General features: G+C 37.8%; 2 protein-coding genes and 1 long non-coding RNA gene across 6 annotated transcripts; all 3 read right to left on the bottom strand.

Moving 5' to 3' along the window:
- Positions 1–978: 978 nt before the first annotated feature.
- On the bottom strand, positions 979–6,358 carry LOC147818918 (uncharacterized). 3 transcript variants are annotated; one of them, XM_087174962.1, is made up of 7 exons: positions 6,267–6,308; positions 6,014–6,076; positions 5,785–5,876; positions 4,299–4,472; positions 3,207–3,318; positions 2,659–2,728; positions 979–2,219 (listed from the first exon to the last, which is right to left on the bottom strand). In XM_087174962.1, exons 3-7 carry the CDS (start codon positions 5,825–5,827, stop codon positions 1,839–1,841), a joined length of 780 nt encoding a protein of 259 aa, XP_087031088.1. In that variant the 5' UTR covers positions 5,828–5,876; positions 6,014–6,076; positions 6,267–6,308; the 3' UTR covers positions 979–1,838. The 3 variants fall into 3 exon arrangements, with proteins under 3 accessions (XP_087031088.1, XP_087031087.1, XP_087031086.1); XM_087174961.1 differs by having other exon boundaries at positions 5,767–5,876; positions 6,267–6,307; XM_087174960.1 differs by lacking the exon at positions 6,014–6,076 and having other exon boundaries at positions 5,767–5,876; positions 6,267–6,358.
- A 320-nt stretch (positions 6,359–6,678) lies between these two features.
- Positions 6,679–14,479, bottom strand: LOC111657449 (myelin-associated glycoprotein-like). 2 transcript variants are annotated; one of them, XM_087174958.1, is made up of 10 exons: positions 14,325–14,479; positions 13,728–13,865; positions 12,874–13,293; positions 12,297–12,617; positions 11,797–12,123; positions 10,242–10,517; positions 9,858–10,139; positions 9,571–9,682; positions 9,401–9,467; positions 6,679–8,348 (listed from the first exon to the last, which is right to left on the bottom strand). In XM_087174958.1, exons 2-10 carry the CDS (start codon positions 13,786–13,788, stop codon positions 7,953–7,955), a joined length of 2,262 nt encoding a protein of 753 aa, XP_087031084.1. In that variant the 5' UTR covers positions 13,789–13,865; positions 14,325–14,479; the 3' UTR covers positions 6,679–7,952. The 2 variants fall into 2 exon arrangements, with proteins under 2 accessions (XP_087031084.1, XP_023265393.2); XM_023409625.2 differs by having other exon boundaries at positions 13,728–13,839.
- Positions 14,480–15,679: 1,200 nt separating this feature from the next.
- On the bottom strand, positions 15,680–18,354 carry LOC147818917 (uncharacterized). Its single transcript, XR_015437473.1, has 3 exons — positions 18,296–18,354; positions 16,479–16,585; positions 15,680–16,384 (listed from the first exon to the last, which is right to left on the bottom strand). It is a non-coding gene; the product is annotated as an uncharacterized LOC147818917 (long non-coding RNA).
- Positions 18,355–18,824: the final 470 nt, after the last annotated feature.

The following is an 18,824-nucleotide window of genomic DNA, read 5'->3' as shown; positions in this document are numbered from 1 at the left end:
ATAGTAAGGAATACAAAGACATTGCATAATAAGGCATAAAACGTCATAAAAACATCATATTATGGCAAAGCATCAACTCACAAAGTGTAGTAAGGCAGAACATTGCCAAAAAACGTCAAAATATAGTGTGGCATAAAAATGTCAAAAAACGTCATAGTATATTAAGGTATAAAAGGTCATAAAAATGTCATAGTATAGTTTGGCATAAAAGGTCATAAAAAGTTCATAGTATGGTAAGGAATAAAACGTGAAAGTACAGTAAGGCTTAAAAATGTCAAAAAAACATCATAGCATACTATGTCAAAAAACATCATAGTATAGTATGGTATAAAAAGTAAAAACAAACATCATATAGGGTGGCATGAAATTTCAAAAAAACATTATAGTATATTATGGCATAAAAGGTCATAAAAACTTCATAGTATGGTATAGAATAAAATGACATAGTATAGCACGTCTTAAAATTGCTAAAATCATCATAGTATAGTATGGCTTAAAAATTTACAAAAAAACATCATACTATATTAAGGCATAAAAGGTCATAAATAGGTCTTAGTATGGTCAATAATAAAACGATAACTATGGTAAGGCACAGAAATGTCAAAAAATAGTGGTATAGTAAGATAAAAAAATTCTGTAAGAACGACATAGCGAACTATGGCATCAAACATCATGGTATGGTAAGGCATAAAAATGTCAAAAAACGTCTTGGTATAGAAAGGCATAAAAATGTCAAAAAACATCATAGTATGCTATGGGATATAACATCATAGTATATTTATAACATAGTAAGGCATAAAACTTCATGGTATAGAAAGGCATAAAAATGAAAAAAAACTTCATAATATAGTAAAGCAAAAAAAATGTCGGCGGTCTTAGTTTTAGACGGAGTGGCACATAGGCAACACACTTGCTCTTTGGATTCTTGGGGCACAAACATACCATCAATAAAAGGCAACAAAGTAAGAAACTTTCAAATAAGTTTACTGAATTTATTTAGCACTTTAATCAGGAAAAGGATTTCAGGCACAACTTCCAATATGTATGGACAAGAGGCAATTCATAGCACTTTACAATTTGCCTCATATTCACACTCATACTGACGACATCATTGAGCACGCAATGCACTGATTTGACCAACATGAGTTACTTAAGTTTCAGTGTCAAGTACACTGGACATGGTCAACTTTTACATGAACACAGCAGAAATATGTTTGCAAGAGTTCATTCAAATTATGTACAAAAAGATAATAAAAAACAACAACACACAAGATTTGAACATGAAATTCTGTACAATAAGCTACTTAGATATATCGACACACATTAACTCTCACTCTGACTTCTTTAAAAGTAAATTCAGCTGCATTTATTTCCTAATAATAGATATTTTCTAAACGTAATGAAAAGCTTAACTGCCACATAAAACTGTTGATTCTCCCTGATCGATGAATCCTGTGAGAGACATCAAAGCTTATTTGCATGTAAACAATTCTAAAGCAAAGTGTAAAAATATATCCTTAAAGTGACATTTTATTCAATAGCTTTTTACTTTTCCCACCAGCCTCATGTTTTGAGTATTTACACACAGAGTGGCTTGATGGGGGATCTGTCATGTTAAACTGCCTTTGTATGGATTAATATGTTTGTACATGAAATATGTGTCACTTGATATTGTTACATACATGCTCTCCTTTCAGTAAAAGGAAATCTACATATGAAAAATATATATCTCATATCCGTCTAATCATATCTGAACATGAATTTCTGCACTACATCAACTCCCCATGTTGCTCTCATGCACTCTCCTCTGTTTAATGGGACTCCACCAAGCTACACACTCATCCCGTCTTAACCACTGTTTTATTCTCACTAGAATACAGCGCCACATCCTCATCTCCCTCCTCCTTTGCTGGCATAAACTGTTCTGTCTCCTTATTTACCCCTATCATTGCCTCCTCCTCTTTGTTGCCCTCCAACACTACACTTTCATCGCCAGCATTGTCTTGTCCCTCCACTGGTGGTTCTTTCTTGATTTCAGCATACTCTGTGTCTCCAGGGTCTTGCGTCCCCCCGGCCTCTGTGGGACTCCTCTGTTTCAGCAGAGAGAAGTCAATGTTGGAGTACTCCACCTCTTTTTGTTCCACGGCACTAGCTCCTCCTTCAGCTACCTCTAGGTCATGGGTCCAATCATCATCGTTCACAGCTTGACCATCATTGATCTATACGTAAACAACATAGTAATGATGTAAGTCATTTGCTATCTAACAAAGGCCATACAACTGTATGTACACAATGCATGAAAGTTCTCCTCTCAATTAGTGACATTAAATATTTTCATCTATATTTTAATCGGTTTCTCTGATCTTTAAATGTGCATCTGCTTTCCGCTCGTTTCCCTTTGTTTTAAAGAGATTTGAAACTGCTTGAGATACTGGAGGTAATCCATCAAATGATCATGTCTGCTCCTATTTTAATCCTAGTTAGATTACAGTTTTGTGTTATTGCAATGCAGTCTACTCCATAAGTCTTTGGTGAAATAAAAAAAATATATATTTAATGCATGCCGTAACACAAGACTGATATTTTAGCAAACATTTAATTAACATTTAACTAATATATCATAATGAGATGTGTTACTATAAATAGTAATATACATACCAGTGGAACCGCTTGAGTGGTCACCATCTCCAGATTCTCAGCCAGATTCCCAGATCCGCTCTTTTTTTTTCTGGCGAGAAACATATCGAATTGGTGACAATCGTAAACAAATGACAAAACAATCAATGAAAAAACATTATAGAATTAAAGTCACACTTAAAAGAAAGGTTTAAAGAACAACACCTGTGATTTGGAATGTTTTAGGCCATACAATTGATGGACTTTACATCAATGATCAACAAGCTTTGTTTTATGAGGTAATCATGACTAATAACCATTTTCCTGTGATGTTTGTTAACTTTGTAATCGTCAGGCGATATGTCTACAGTGTCCACAGTATGTAAATAGGTAAATGGATGAATGACTGGATGTAGGAAGAATTTATTAAAAACATTAGTGGTACACCTTGAAAACTTTATGTAAAGTAGAGGAAAGAGAGAAAGAAAGAAAGAAAGAAAGAAAGAAAGAAAGAAAGAAAGAAAGAAAAAGAATAGCAGTGTCAAGAAAAGAAGCTCAGTAATACAGGGATAAAAAACTTAAAAGTGTACCTTTTGCATATTCCAATCAAACAGCAGATGGTCGCCGAAAGAAGTATCCCAATCAAAAATGCAATGATGACTTGTGGCTGTTTAACAATTCCCAGCAATTGTGTGAGTAGATCTGGAAGGAAGACAAAAAAAAAACTGGTCACTGTCATCTCTCCTTGTTCTCAATGATAATATAAAATACACAAAACTAGAGCCCGACCGATTTATCACAGATATGTCAGTATCAATGCATATATTCTCTGATAAACGCTGATATGAATACTTTTATTAAGAAGCAATAATGCAGTGGAAATGCTCGGGTCAAGTCAAGTTATATAGGCAGCATTTTCTGTATGTTTGATCCTTTGTTTTCATTCAAGTTAAGAATATATATATATATATATATAGTAGTATATTTAGTATATATAGTACATATATATGTATATACATATTTGTTCTTATGTTTTTTATTTGTAGTGACCGTTTCACACTGTTGTCATTTTGGACAATAAAGTTTATTGTTAAACAAGTGTTTATTAAATTAGATTATTCATTCATTCATTTTCTACCGCTTATCCTCTAGTAGGGTCGCGGGGGGGCTGGAGCCTATCCCAGCATCTTTTTGGGCGAGAGGCGGGGTACACCCTGGACAGGTCGCCAGTCCATCGCAGAGCAAACACATAGAGACAGACAACCATTCACACTCACAGCCACACCTATGGTCATAGAGTATCCAATTAGCCTAGTCCCCATTTGCATGTCTTTGGACTGTTGGAGGAAGCCGGAGTACCCGGAGAGAACCCACACTGTAGATTAGATTAGATTAGATTAGATTAAATTAACTTTATTAATCCCACAACTGGGAAATTCATTTACCACAGCAGAAAAATAAACATCTATAGAATAAACATCTATGGAAATATACATACAAAATACACCAAATATACAGTAATATATATATATACACATCACCCAATATGTCTATATCGGATATATTTTACTCCCTAATATCAGTATCGGCATCAGTCCCAAAAAATCAAATACCGGTCGGACTCTTTACAAACCCCCACAAAATTAGGTGACATCGTCAGTGTAGCCGTTGTGAACACTTACCAGATTCCTTCGAGTCAGCTGTTGGGTTTGGTATCCCGTTTTCATTGCCGCTGACACACTTAGCAACAGTGTTGTTGTGACTTTTTATGGTGGTGGGGTTGACTTCATGCTTTGTAACCGTGGGGATGACTTTGCCCGTTGTAACAGGTGTCATTCCAGTGGTTAGCTTAAAATCTTTTAGACAAAATTTTTGACAAATTATTACAATAGTTCCAACAAAACAATTCAGTTTTATTCTAAACATGTTGCTTAAGTCTGAGGCTGACAACCACCTGGAAAATTAAATTCACTGACATTAGAACTGATGAAACCCTCTGATAATGAAGATATCCGATAATGACGAACACAAATGTGGATTTCCTTTCTATGAACATTGACAAAATGTACTCATGTTATATCACCTCTTTTCATTGGGATTCTGTCTGGATGTTTTGCTTTAAAGATGTATTGTGAAAATTGTCTGCTGTCATATTGTGGATAAGAAAGGATGATGCTCTGTGTTCTTGTTGGTCATTTTCATTTGTTTGATGCAGGTTTTTGTTGGAGCCAGATTTAGTCCTTTTAATTAAACATTCAGGGAAATTATCGAAACTGCAGGTCAGATTCAGAACATCATGCTTCTTCACAGTTGTATTTCCACTGATTTTCAGTTCCTTATAAATATACCATCAGACAAAACAACTCTCAAATTTAAGAAAAACTGTTTACCAAGTGTTTCCCCTTGCTGCTGAAGTGAACAGGTTAATCTGAGGATATCAACACTGAGCTGACAGAGCATGATGTGAATAATATATAGTATGTGCTATACTCACAGGTCACATTCAGAGACACTGTTTTATCTGTACTCAGTTTTCTAATTTGTGATTTGTGATTCTAATCTCCTTCACATCTATGACACAAAAAAAATTGTTGCACAATTATATAGCTTTACTAATTTCAACCTTTCTTCAAGAACACAGATGATGTGTTGTAACATTCAACACAGTTCAGAAAACCCTCAGAAAGAGCAAATCTCAGCAAAAATCTTTACACAGTTAAAATTAAATGTGACAATGAAGTACAGTATGTGCTACTCACTGTTTCCTGTAACATTGACCATACCAGGGACATTGGTGCCGTGGTGTTCAGCTAAAGTGTTAACAGAATCCTCTCTGACTGATGCAAAAGTTATATTATTCCTAAATTGAACATCCAGCTTTTTTTTGTTTAAATTTGTTAAATGAATTCTTAAATTAAAATTTTATTTAAAACCAGTCTATCCCAGATTATCCCCTGAAAATGATTAGATGTTGTGGATCATCCTAATTTTAACAATCTACAACCTACAAGAACAAAAAAAATACTTATATGTGGATCTTGAATTGACATTTGTTTTTTCAAAATATTTCAATTTAGCACTTAAAGTGTTGTGAGCAGCTTCAAAAGATAAATATTGGAAGCATAAAAATATTACAGTTATACATTGTACCTGCGTCAGTACTGTTGCCTCTCACAGAGAAGAGCAGAGTCGCCCAGAAGAGAACAAGCATCCTGATTCAAAGCTGAAGACGATCGATCTCTCCCTCCACAGGAAAAACTCTTCATTTCACAAACACACAAAAAAAACAACATGTAAGAAGTTCAGGTGGCGAAACTGAACCAGCAACACTTTCATGGCTGACTGTACATATTTAAATACAGGATGTTGCATGTTTAGCGATTCCGTAGATACATACATTTGGCTAAAATCTTCTGTAAAGTCCCCTGAAATGTTTTATTTTGAAGCACTTTCCAGAGACCTGCAGTATAAATAAACTTTTCTCATCTGTAACAGCTCATTTGAAATTAAAATGTACAATCTTGCCCCCCATCCTTGATTTTCCCAATTGATAAAATATAAAAAAACACACATTGTATTACAGTAGTTAGGGAAGGATGAATATACTTTTTACAGTTTCCATTAACAATTTTAAAATGTTTTAGTGTTACCTCTTTCCGTCTCTTCACTCCTCTGTGATCTCTGCTCTGAACTGACTCTACTTCTCTTCTTCCTCCTCTTGTACCTCTTCCCTCTTTGCAACTACAACAAGTTTGCAGGAAGTTTCTGTAAACACTGCTGGCTGTTACTTCCTCTCTCATTAGACTACCACATTTAAAGCTAAAACTTCTATATCACATTATACACAATATATCCAGTTGAAAAGGTGCAGCTTAAACACTCAATGAAATGAAACAACACGTTATTTTTTAAGATCTTAAGAAAACAAGTATATCTACTACGTATCCTGGTACAATGAATAATACATAACACACACAGAGGGATGTGCATGACTGAATGGTGTGTATTACTGGTTCATATCTGCAGTGCCACTTATAATAACAAATGTCAATAACTGAGTCATTAGTTTAATCATTAGTTTATTCATGCATGAAAAAAGACAACTCTGTCAATGATTAAGTGCATTAAATACCTGCAGAATCAAAAAGAAATTATCTGGGTTCATCCAAGTTCTTTATATGAACTGCATAAAACCTCTTGGTAAGAACTTCTGCATTTGAAACAGTGTGTTTCTTTTATGGTTCAATGGTCTATTTCGCAAAGCTGCGTTCTCAGAGAGGTGGATCAAGCGATTAGTCATGTGACTTTGCCTAATATGGCATCACTGGATTCTGCTTAATAACTTCCTTTTCACACACATAGATATTTACGGCCATTTTAGCCACAAACTATAGCTGTCCTTATCAGTTACTGATTCAACTCTCACTGAACTGTCACAGAACCTGTAGATATTGCAAAATATATGAAAAGCTTAAAAACTGACAACTCAATGGGTTAGCTCCAAACATAAACAAATGTATTTTCTGTTAAAACATAAAACCTGCTTACTTAGTGCTGAGAGTCAACCTGATTTTTAACACATTTTTCAAAAGGGGGAGTAATCCATGACCTGCTGAAGAGCAGCAGCTTTAACAGAGCTATAGAAGCAAATTAGCTTGAAAAAACATGATAAAATGAAGATTATTAAAACTGACGTTGCACTGATCTTTAATCCCTAAAGGCATAAAATATAAATAGCTATAGGCAACTGAAATGTCATTACAATCCACCCACTGCAAATCAGCAAGAAACAAGGAAACTGATATTGGGTATATATTCTAGGGACACCTTCTTGATTTGTCAAATTCAGACCGCTGAAGTCTCATTAACTCCATCTTGTAATGCTTACTTTGCAGAGAATGAGATCAGTAGATGACACTGAGTACAATGGAACTACTCTAGGAAGGGATCTTACTCTTTCAGTGTACTGTATATAATCTAATCTATATCATGTCTGTACAAAGTTTGAAGGCAGTTTGTTCAATGGTTTAGGTTTTTTAGTCTGAATCAAGGTGGCGGACTGACTGATATTTATTACCAAAAACAGATAACCACTTGGACTAAAAGGGCACAACATACTACAGCACAATAACACTTGAATGAGGAAATTCTGCCCAACTTCCAGTCCACCTTGAGTCAAATGAGTACAGATGCATAGCACCAAAAATGTAGAGGTGTTACGTATCTCAGTCACCGTTTATCACAAGCTGGATTTGGCTTTTGAAGATCACAGCGCTGGTGGTGTCAATCCATTACATCTGATGAGAGCAATGACACGTTATCCTCAGACACAATTCTTACATCTCACCCATTATATCCTTTACATTGGAGTACACCGCCATGTCCTCCCCTTCCTCCTCTCCTGGGACACTGCATTTTGTCTCCTCATCCTCCTCCGTCATGACCCTCTCCTCTTTTCCCTCCAACATTTCACCTTCTTCTCCACCGTCATCTTCTCTTTCCTCTTTGACTTCTTTTTTGATTTCAGCATACTCTGTCTCTGCGGTCTCTTGTTTCTTTGCCGCCTGCCTGAGACTCCTTCTTTTCAACACCGAGAAATCAATGCTGGCGTACTCCACGTCTTTTGGCCCACTGTCCAGTACAGGGGCTGTTTTCTCTGCTGCCACAGCTGCATCTTCAGCTCCCTTTCGGCCGTGGGTCTGATCATCTTCTACTGCTTGACCATCACGTATCTGCCAGGTACAATGTAAGTGATATGACTCATTCAGCAGCTGCTACAAGCCCAAAAACTCTACACTATGCATTAACTCTCTCTGTCTGGGATATTTTGCATTGGTGCCAACTATTCTTTTTAAGTCATAGCCATGTTTCTGTTCCTCCTGGCTACAGCTTGAGTCTTTTCACTTATGTATGGTTTCAAAATCAGCTTAACACAAGACTTGACATTTATTGTTATCCATCATGATGAGTATCTGCTTTGTATGATGGTTAGATTACTGTTATATGGTCATCCAGAGCAGTCTGTTCAAATCAGTCTATTTAAAAGTGCATTGCAAAGCAACAAAACGGGAACTCTGACCATAGAAGAAGACATGGTGTTGACTGTGATAAAATAAACAGTATGTCAAGTTTGCAGGTCTGCAAGTTTCACACTCTTCAACTTGATTTTCATGCAGGAAATGAATCAAGCATAGATATACATAAAGTTATTCTTGCATGAGTTGATTGACATGAGCTGCTTCATTTAGACTTCACCATCAGTGGCTCATTCATCAGCTGCTTGGCTACAAGCTGACTAATAACATCCAGTCATATTAATGCAGGTGTAAACCTGGCCCTTGTCACCATTACTCAGCTGATGCTGTACCTCCCTTCACCATCCCAACCTCCTCCTTATGTGCTGCATTACTGCAGGGTTTCATGTCGACGTATGTTAAACGTTTGTTAAGAGGGGATTGGTTCATATAACAGACTCTCTGTTGCTGCTCAGAGTCTTTGAGAGCTCACTCTAAGAGAAGCGCCTTTTCTGCACAATGCAACTGTGTTGTCATTTGGTAATTATAGTTGGTTCCCTGAATAAAATCTTTGTGACTGAAACGGAAGCCACATTCACACATCTAAAAAAAAAAAACTCAAAGTTCTCTGAAATAGTCAGCAGTACTGCTAACTGTACATTATATGTAGAAAATGGACTAAACATGCACATGGTTGTTTAAGAAACAGATAGGGAGTGTCTCAAACCATTAACTGATATATATACTATAAGATGAATCAATGTAAATACCAGCGGATCCTCTTGACTGGTCACCATCTCCAGAGTCTCATCCAGATTTCCAGAGTTCGGTTTTTTTCTGAAAAAAAAGAAGAGTAAATGTAATTAAACAGCAAGAAATTTACATGTATAATTATCCACTAACAAAACCTAAAAAATAATTAATGAAATTAATAGTGCACCTGTGGCATTTTTTTGCGAAACAGCAGATGATTGCTGAAAGAAGAACACCAATCAAAAAGGCAATGATGGTTTCCAACCGTGAAACACTTTTTAATAATGGATCGGGTGGTTCTGCAATCAGAGGGAACAAAAGAAAAAATGTTGATGCCCATGTGTTTCTGAACAATTATATACATGCGAAAGCTTGCCCAATATGTGTCTGAACAAAAGAGAGGTAAAATAGGTAATAAAAATGTCATAAAGCAGTGGTCTATGGTAGCAGTGTGTGGTTGAGAACATGTACCACCTTGTGTGAGAGAGTTTATTTGGATGGTGAGATTTTCTTTTGCTTCCTCATTTTCATTGCTGCTGACACACTCAACAACAGTGTTGCTGTGATCTTTTACAGTGAGAATGATGGTGCTTTTGACTGTGTGGTTTGTCACAGTGGTAATGACTGAGTACTCAGTGTAGTTCTTCAACAGCGGCCATTTGATGGTGGGTAAGGGAAACCCCTCAGTGATACACACACAGGTCACAAGCTCCGACTGAACCTCACATCTAGAGTTTTTTGAGATCTTTGAAAACCCTGTAAACACACAAGCAGGATCACAACATCACAACAATATGCTGACAGATTAAAATGTGAACATAAACATCCTTCTCAAAAAGATTAGTACAGTTTACTTACAAGTCACTGTCACATCAGCATAAATCGTCAGAGTCGTGTCCAGGTGTTTTGCTGTACAGACGTACTGTCCAGAATCTTCTGCGGTCACATTAGGGATGATGAGGCTTGCAGATCCAGTGTTGCTCTGCAGGTTAGTTCCATTGTGCAGGTTTGTATTGAGGCAAAGTTTAGTCCATGTAATAAGAGATGGAGGGAAACTTTCAAGGCTGCAGGTCAGATTTAGAGCACTTCCCTTCTTAACAGTTGTATCCCCAGTGATCCCAGGTTCTCTCATATCTGTGAAGCACATTTTAAACAGGAATACATTTGAGCTGAATATAAAGAGGGAGGGGACAGATAAATAACTTTTTTTTTTTATCAATTCAAAACATCTTTAAGTAAAGCAATTTATTGTATATATCACATACAGTAGTGAAACTTCAGAGTAATTCTTGAGTTATAATGGTGACTTTTTAGAAAGTACCAAAAAAGCAGCCATATTGTCAATTCTTTACATAAAACTGTATAAATATAGGTATCAGTTAAATATATAAGTTTTTGTGATTGCATGTACTTAAGCAGTCTGCCACAGTCTATGTTTTTAAATACTACCACTAGAGGGTGCTAAAGTTTAATACATTTCAAAATGCCACAGAGTGACATTAAAGTGATAGTTTGGGTTATTTGACGTGGGGTTGTATGAGCTAGTCCTGCATAGTCAGTGTGTTAGCTGCAGTATATTCAGATCAGCGCGCTGCCAGTTTAGAGAAGCAGCTGGGATCAATGGCACAGAAGCTGAGTGATGTGCTGCTGTGCACGGGGCAGAAAAAACATGTTTTAGACAAAAGCCGCCTTCAGAAGAATCAGAAACAATCCAATATCTGTTTAAATGTACGCTTAATTTAGAATATTTCCAGTGCTTCATCTTCTCGTCACCACAAAGTGAAGTTTAGCTCTTTCTGATTCACTCAGCTTTCCTGTGACTGTGGCATAATACAGTACCTGAAAATATTCTACATGAAGCGTACATTTAACTGTTTCATGGGCGTCTTTTAAAAGTGTCTAAAACACATTTTTTCTGCTGTTCACATTAGCACAAATCTCTCTGCTAGTGTGCCATGTTCCCTGCTGCCTCTCCTAAATGGCAGCGTGCCAATCTATTGCAGGTGATACACCGACTATGCATGACCACATCATACAACCCCACATCATATAACGTGAACTATCCCTTTAACAACAACAACAGTTTTTATTATTCTAAACGTGGCTGTGGTGAAGATGACGACCACCTGAAAGCTATCACAAAGCAACAAAGCACAAAATCTAAGTCACAACAGAAACTAAAAGACACCATTAAATGTCAGTACAGTAAAAGACATGCAGTTAGAAATTATGAAAATGGCCTAAAATATTGCACATTCTAAGGTGCAGGGTAGGGCAAGTTATTGAGGGTAAATTAGGAGGGTTATTACATTTGGTCTCTGTAGTAAACTCATAGTTTCAGTTATCTGCTACGAAAAAACTACAGTACTATTAATTTACCATCTGAACACGCAATGTAGGACAATGTACTTACATATCACTGTTACATTCACATTTTTCTTCCAGCTGTTATTCAGATGTTTTGCTGTGCAGATGTACAGCCCAGAATCATCTTCTGTCGCATTAGAGATGGAGAGAGTGGCCAATCCACTTCCTTGCTGCAGGTAGGTTTCAGTGTCGTTCTGCAGGTCAGTTAATGTGTCGTTGGGAAAATTAGTTTCTGTTCCATTTTGAATGTTTAGGTCGGACAGTTTAGTCCACACGATGAGTAATAGAGGGAAACTGTCAACACTGCAGGTCAGATTCACAGTCTCACCCTCCTTCACACTTGTATTCCCAGTGACTCTAATTTCCTTCATATCTATGACACAAAAAGACATGTTGCACAATTATATAGCATCACTTCTTCAAGAACACAGATGATGATGTAACATTCAACACAGTTCAGAAAACCCTCAGAAAGAGCAAATCTCAGCAAAACTTTTAAATAGTAAAACGTAAATGCGACAGTGAAGTACAGTATGTGCTACTCACAGGTCACGTTCAGAGTCACTGTCTCCTCTGTTGCGGCGTTTCCTGTGAAGCTGACCTTACAGGTGACACTGGTGCCGTGGTGTTCAGCTGAAGCGTTAAAGCTCAAAGTTGAACTGTGATTGTGTGTGACAGCGGTCAGACTCTCAGTCTTGAAATCAGTGATGTTTCCTGTGATGTGGGAGCCGTTCTCTCCTGCTCCTCTCCACGTCCAGGTGATTTGAGGATCAGATCCAGAGCAGAGACCAGGAGCAGTGCAGGTCAGTGTGGTCTGCTGTCCCTCTGTCAGTGGAGGAATCACCACCTTGGGCTTCTGACTCAGAGCTGATGGGAGACCAGTCCATAAGTGGAATCAGGTGAGCAGCCTGAAGGTCATCTTTCACTTAAATTTGGGTTCAATTAATCTGATATTTTGATAAACTCTACAATGAGGGAACCAGTAGGAACTGGCTGCCCACAGAGGTCGACAAATGCCAAACATTACTTTATGTCCCATTAAGACTGTAAATACACCAGATAGGTCAGTGAAGTTCAAAAGGCACAAAATTTCACTTCATATGTTTATTGTAGTTCTTCTTACCTTTAATAGAGACAGTTGCCCTTGGAGAGTATGTAAATCCATCTGATTTTCTATTCAGAAAACCATTAACTCTGAGTTGATATGATCCAGAGTCTGACTCCTTCAGGTCATTGATGATGATGCTGCAGTTCCTCTGACTCACATCAGGCTCCAACTGTGACACTCGCCCTCTAAACCCAGACTGAATTTTTATGTTGTTTTTGTTAGTGTGGAATATCATGTCTAAATCACTACACTTTTCTTCAGTTGGTTCACATTTGTACCAAACTAGCTTTTGGGGTGTAAAGCTAGAACTTGTAGTGAAAGAGCACGGTATCACAAGACAGAGTCCGGCCTCAGCTGTTATTTCTCCTTCAGGCAGAGTGATACAGAATTCATATGGATAGCCTGAACATTGTCGTCTTCCTCCCACTGATGCACCTGTTAATGCAACAGTAAGACAGAAACAGGGAACGAGAAAGTTACACCATGATATTAAATAAATGATGAAGAAATGTCATATAGTACATCGACTGTGTCTGAGTTATATAACTGCTGTTGTTAGAAGTGTTGACCACAGAACACAATGGAATTTCAGTAATTAACACACTTCATTATTCATAATATATGTGGTAAATAAAAAAATAAATAAATGGGCAATTAACTATTTGTCCTAGAGTTTCCATGTGAATAGATGTTGTGAGTAATGTGTAATATGCTGGTAAATTCAGAGTGGAAAAACTAAATACTTTAATTTGAAAGCTTGTCCGGAGGACCTTCATGAGGACATTTATTTTGGCAAAATTATTGCTAAGTATTTCATAAATATCTTTAATGTTGGCAACAAAACAAGATTAAAAATAAAAATTGAATACCTGTATCAGCATTGCTGCTTCTCACAGAGAAAAACAGAGTCGCCCAGATGAGAACAAACATCCTTTGATGCTTGAGACCGTCAGTCTCTCTCTCCACAGGACAAACTTTGTACTAAAAATGCAGTAAACTGGCAGGAACTAAACCAAAGGAAACTCCACAGTTAACATCATCATCTTAGAAACAGGATGTTGCACGTTCAGTTATTCCGTAGTTGCAAGACTAACACACTTTTCGCAGGGCTTTGACCACATTTTTTTTTTTCTTTTCTTAAATGGTTAATCACTTTGTGCTCAGTTCTTGAAACATTCTGTATCAGTGGATTTTATTACAATAATCTTTACAACAAGAGCACAAGAACAATTATCTATAATCCCGGCCATGTTCCAGGGCCCCCGTCCAATGTTTAAGTCCTCTGAACCATTTACTGCAGCAACTGAGACAAGTACAGACTTTCTTCAACCCTCTGATCCCCAACCACTCTTCCTCCAGCACAGTCCGCCCTAACTCTACAAGCAAAGCCAGGGATGTGGAAAAGCATCGTTATGCTAACCATTTACATTTCACAGGGATATTTTAGCATTTCTGTTGTGTTTTACCTCTTTCTGTTCCACAATGATCTCTGCTGATTGTTTCTGCCATGAACTGACTCTTCCTCTTCTCACTCTGTTTTTCCCCTGTTTGTGCAACAGCACAGTTTGAGGAAGTTTCTCCGCTCAGCGCTTAGCAACATCTCTCCTTTCCTGAGACCGATCGGCAAGAATTTCATAATATCACAATATTTACAATATTTATAGCGGCGTCCAAAAGTCTGAGAGGCAGTGTAAAAATTTGATTACAAATGACATATTGTAACCTTAATTTAATTAATAAAATAAAGAAAACCATGTGTTGATTTTTTTAAATCCTAAGATCCTCTTCATGGCTGTGCAGTGTTGAGAAACCTTCGATAAAAAAGGGAAGTACTGTAAATGTTGGATCTTTTTTCTTTTTTTTATATCTGTTATCTTGAGAAACTTCCCATATGGTTTCTTACAGTAACATCACATCTGTGGAATATACAGGATGTTTGCTTATTACACAGGTCAGTATCACATAAATACAAAGTACAGATTAAGAATCCAACAATTACCGCATCTGTGCATTGCAGGCCACAAATGATCAGAAATCACACGACCCAAGATGTGACCAGATAACTTTTAAGTGGTGGGAAGTAACTGAGTACATTTACTCAGATACTGTATTAAAGTATAGTTTTGAGGTTCCTTTGCTTTAGTATTTCCACTCTATAACTTCCTCACTGTATTCCTGAGGAAAATATTGAACCTTACACTCACTGGACTTTATTTAATTACTAACATGTACATTTTTACACTGGTTTATTGCTACTTAAGCAGCATCAACAAATATTAATATACAGTAATGTTATACTATCCTGAAGAAAGCCACAGAGCAGGCACAGAGAGTTTCACCTACTATATATTTCGGTCAGGTTATCCCAGTGTCCAAACTCGTTCCTGTCAACATCTGTGGTCCATCTCTGACCTGTGCTTCTACCTGGGTCCAAGTTAGCATCGAAAGCTATAGCTGCTAGCTAACCTACTGTACAGAAGCACACACTAGCAATGTGGGAAATTTGATAAATCTACTGACAGTATATTTTAAGTAATTTTACTGTTTTTTGTCAGTTACTCAGATTGGATAAAAAAACCCCACAATGGTTTCCCCTCACAGTGTCTCTCTCCAGAGTCCTGAACACCCACAGCTGCGCATGATGAGGCCAATCAACAGTTATCACCTCCACCTGCTGCTGCCTCGAGCAGCCTAACCACCGGTGTTGCCAGATTTGACTGACAGCAAGAAGACCAATCAGAGCCCACCCCAATTTATCCCGCCCAGTTCTTTTGTGCAAAGGTTGTAAGCGCTAAAAGTAAACTGAGGATGCCTTCAAAACTAATACCACGAATATTTTTTTATTTACGAATTGAATTACAAAGGGCAGTAAGCAGAAGTAACGAAAAGCAAGTCAATATTTGCTGGGATCACTCTTGTCTTTAAAAAAAAAAAAAAGCATCTGGCTTCAAGGTACCTGGCAGGTAGGTTGTTTTCGAGAACTTGCCACAGTTATTCTGTCTCTTCATGTAATCCCACACTGACTCCATGATGCTGAGATCAGGGCTCTGTGGGGGCCAGACCGTGTTGCAGGACTACTTGTTCCTCTTGTCACCTATGGCTCTGACTGTATACTGTATATGGGCTTGTTGTCATGCTGCAATTTGAATTTGGGACCAATCAGATACCTCACTGATTCACACAACCACCCTGCCTTTATTAGGTCTGTGTTATCAACAGAAAATATTGCTAGATAGACTGTTCTTAGTTGCCTTTGTCTGCATTAATAAAGTAATTAAATGTAAACAGGGGGAAGTAGCATAGGTCTACTGTACAATGCAAATTGTTAATCAGTAAATGAAAAATGCTAGGAGGAAGTAATCCAGTGAAGCTGTCTGAAAGTCATTATAAAGACACATGATAGAAGCTGATATCTGTCAGTTCAGAGTCTGACCAATAACATCATACTCTGGTGATCTCTCTATTTTTATGCAGTGACATGTAAGTTCTGTCCTCTTGATTTGGTTCCAGCTTTTTTCTTGCTTTCCTTTGGAGAAAAAAAAGAAAGAAAAAAAGATTTAGCCATGCTGCGTTGTATTGACAGAGCCTTTAAAACATAACCCACAGATGCAGTAACATACCAAAGGAAGGCGACACAGATTGTGTAGCATGATGTTCACACTGAGAGACACACCAGCAACGGCCCAGGGAAGGACTGCACTGTAAGGTCCACAATGTTGCACAGGACCTACCATGAGAAAAGAAAGTAGATTGTATAGTTTATGATGTATTGTGTTGTCAAATAGCATGTATTAAAAACCAGGGGAAAAGGGATTTGAACACACTTTAGTGAACTATAATTGCGCCATAATACATTGCGCTTTGTATACAATAATATAATTGCATAAAATGCTAAAACAATTTGATCATATCTTTGTGATACAATACTATATCTAATAAGTCCATAAATAATCTAAACTATTTTAATTATTGTCCAAATGTACCCAATTAGCACAAGATCTCAAAAATGTTTTTTCAAATTTTTGAAAACCAAAGCAAGATTCACCTTTAGGTTCTGTAGTCATTAGATTATTTATAAAATGTACAAACCATGTGATACCCTTACATATATTTGAAGATCCAGGACTGTGAAAGTTATTCCAAATGAAGTTGTCAACCTTTGTTTCCTCTGCTCTGAACTCAGATTTTCAGCTGCCTTGTAATGACGAACAACAACTAACAACTGGCAGTTTTCTGTATAAGAACATTGTACATTTATATTTCACTGTTATAATGACCAGATTACAGCTGCAGCAACCAGCATCTTCTCTCTGTATATTTGCTGGAGCGCTTCATACCTTTAACAGAGACAGTTGCTCTTAGAGAGAATGCAAATCTGTCTGTCCTCCCAAACATGAAACCATTAACTCTGAGCTGATATGATCCAGAGTCTGACTCAACAAGATCATAGATGATGATGCTGCAGTTCCTTTGACTCAGGTCGGGCTCCAACAGTGACACCCGTCCTCTGAACCCAGGCTGAACTTTTATGTTGTTCTTGTTAGTGCGGAAGATCATGTCAGAATCATCACATCTTGGTTTAGTTGGTTCACATTTGTACCAAACTAAATTCTGGAGAATAAAGGCAAAACCAGCTTTGAAAGAGCACGGTATCACAACAGAGAGACCGGCCTCTGCTGTTATTTCTCCTTCACTAAAAGTGACACACAATCCATTTTCTCACTGTTGTCTTCCCCTCATTGATGCACCTGTTGAATGTGAAGGAGACAATGACATTGGCAGATGATACTTATATTTTGACAGTAGCCAACATTGTGATATGTAATGAATGATGAGGAAAAATTCAGCGATGACTGTTTCTGTTTTATATAACTGCTCCTATGATAACTATTAATTTAGCTATACAGACTAATGGGCAGCGATAACTAACATGTCTTTGGGGTCATCAGGTGGGAACCTCCTTTCACCAGTGTTTCATCTAGTTGGTCCCACAACACCTCCAGGAGGCTAGACAGTGATCACTGGCGTCCCAGAGTCTCTCCCCTAACGCCAGCCATCACTGCTCCTCACACCACAACTATTTCCTCCTTTCTCTTGCCTATGATACCACAAACAACACTATCATCAACTAGGACAAAACACACTAGCAGATTCAGCAAACAAAAACTCCCCTAAACAGTTCTGTTCTGTTGTGTAGGACTAGACTTTTAAAGTGGCGGCCAATTTGAATGAGGGAGGTACAGTCAGGGAGAGATGCCATGTTGGGCTAAACTCTCCCCCGCCGGATTAGGCTGTGCTATACCTCCCCCTACTCCCCCACTCTCCAAGACAATACTACTCACCTAAAACACACAAACAAACAAACTCACCTAAACAGTCAAAGACACACTACAAACCAATTCAAAACAATACAAACAACCAATACAGGCCAACTCACCTGAACTAACCGCATGGTCTCAAAGAGGCTCACACAGGCCACACCCCCCCACTTAAAAACACTTCCTCTTCCTGGACTTCTTCCTTGCTTGTCCTAAGAGTCTGTCTATCCAAAGTGCTCCCCCTGCTGGGCCCACAGCTACCATTATTTCTTCTCATCCAAATCCACTGACTGGATCTTACTGCGTCATCTGACATGTCCTTTACTATTTTCCTCACACTCTGGACACTGGACAAATCCTAACTTTCCATCCTCGCTGCTCTGCTTCTGCCCCTAACTCAACATACCTAAGCTTTTTCCTTTCATATGCTTCTACAAGTGAAGCCTCCCACAAAACAGTCAGCTCTATGAAATATACTTTCATTCTACTCCTAGACCACAAGACTATGTCAGGCCTTAGCTTTGTACTGGCTATTTCCTGGGGAACAACAAGCTTTCCTCCTAAATCTACCTGCATTTCCCAATCACAAGCATCCTCTAAGCTGCCTTGCCTCCTTGCTGTCTTACCAACTTTCTCTCCCTCTTGAAC

Source organism: Seriola lalandi, unplaced genomic scaffold (genome assembly GCF_002814215.2).
Source record: "Seriola lalandi dorsalis isolate HSWRI2012SDOR001 ecotype SW California unplaced genomic scaffold, Sedor1 jcf7180002054400, whole genome shotgun sequence".
Classification (NCBI taxonomy): domain Eukaryota; kingdom Metazoa; phylum Chordata; class Actinopteri; order Carangiformes; family Carangidae; genus Seriola; species Seriola lalandi.
This window is presented reverse-complemented; position numbering and strand designations above follow the sequence as displayed.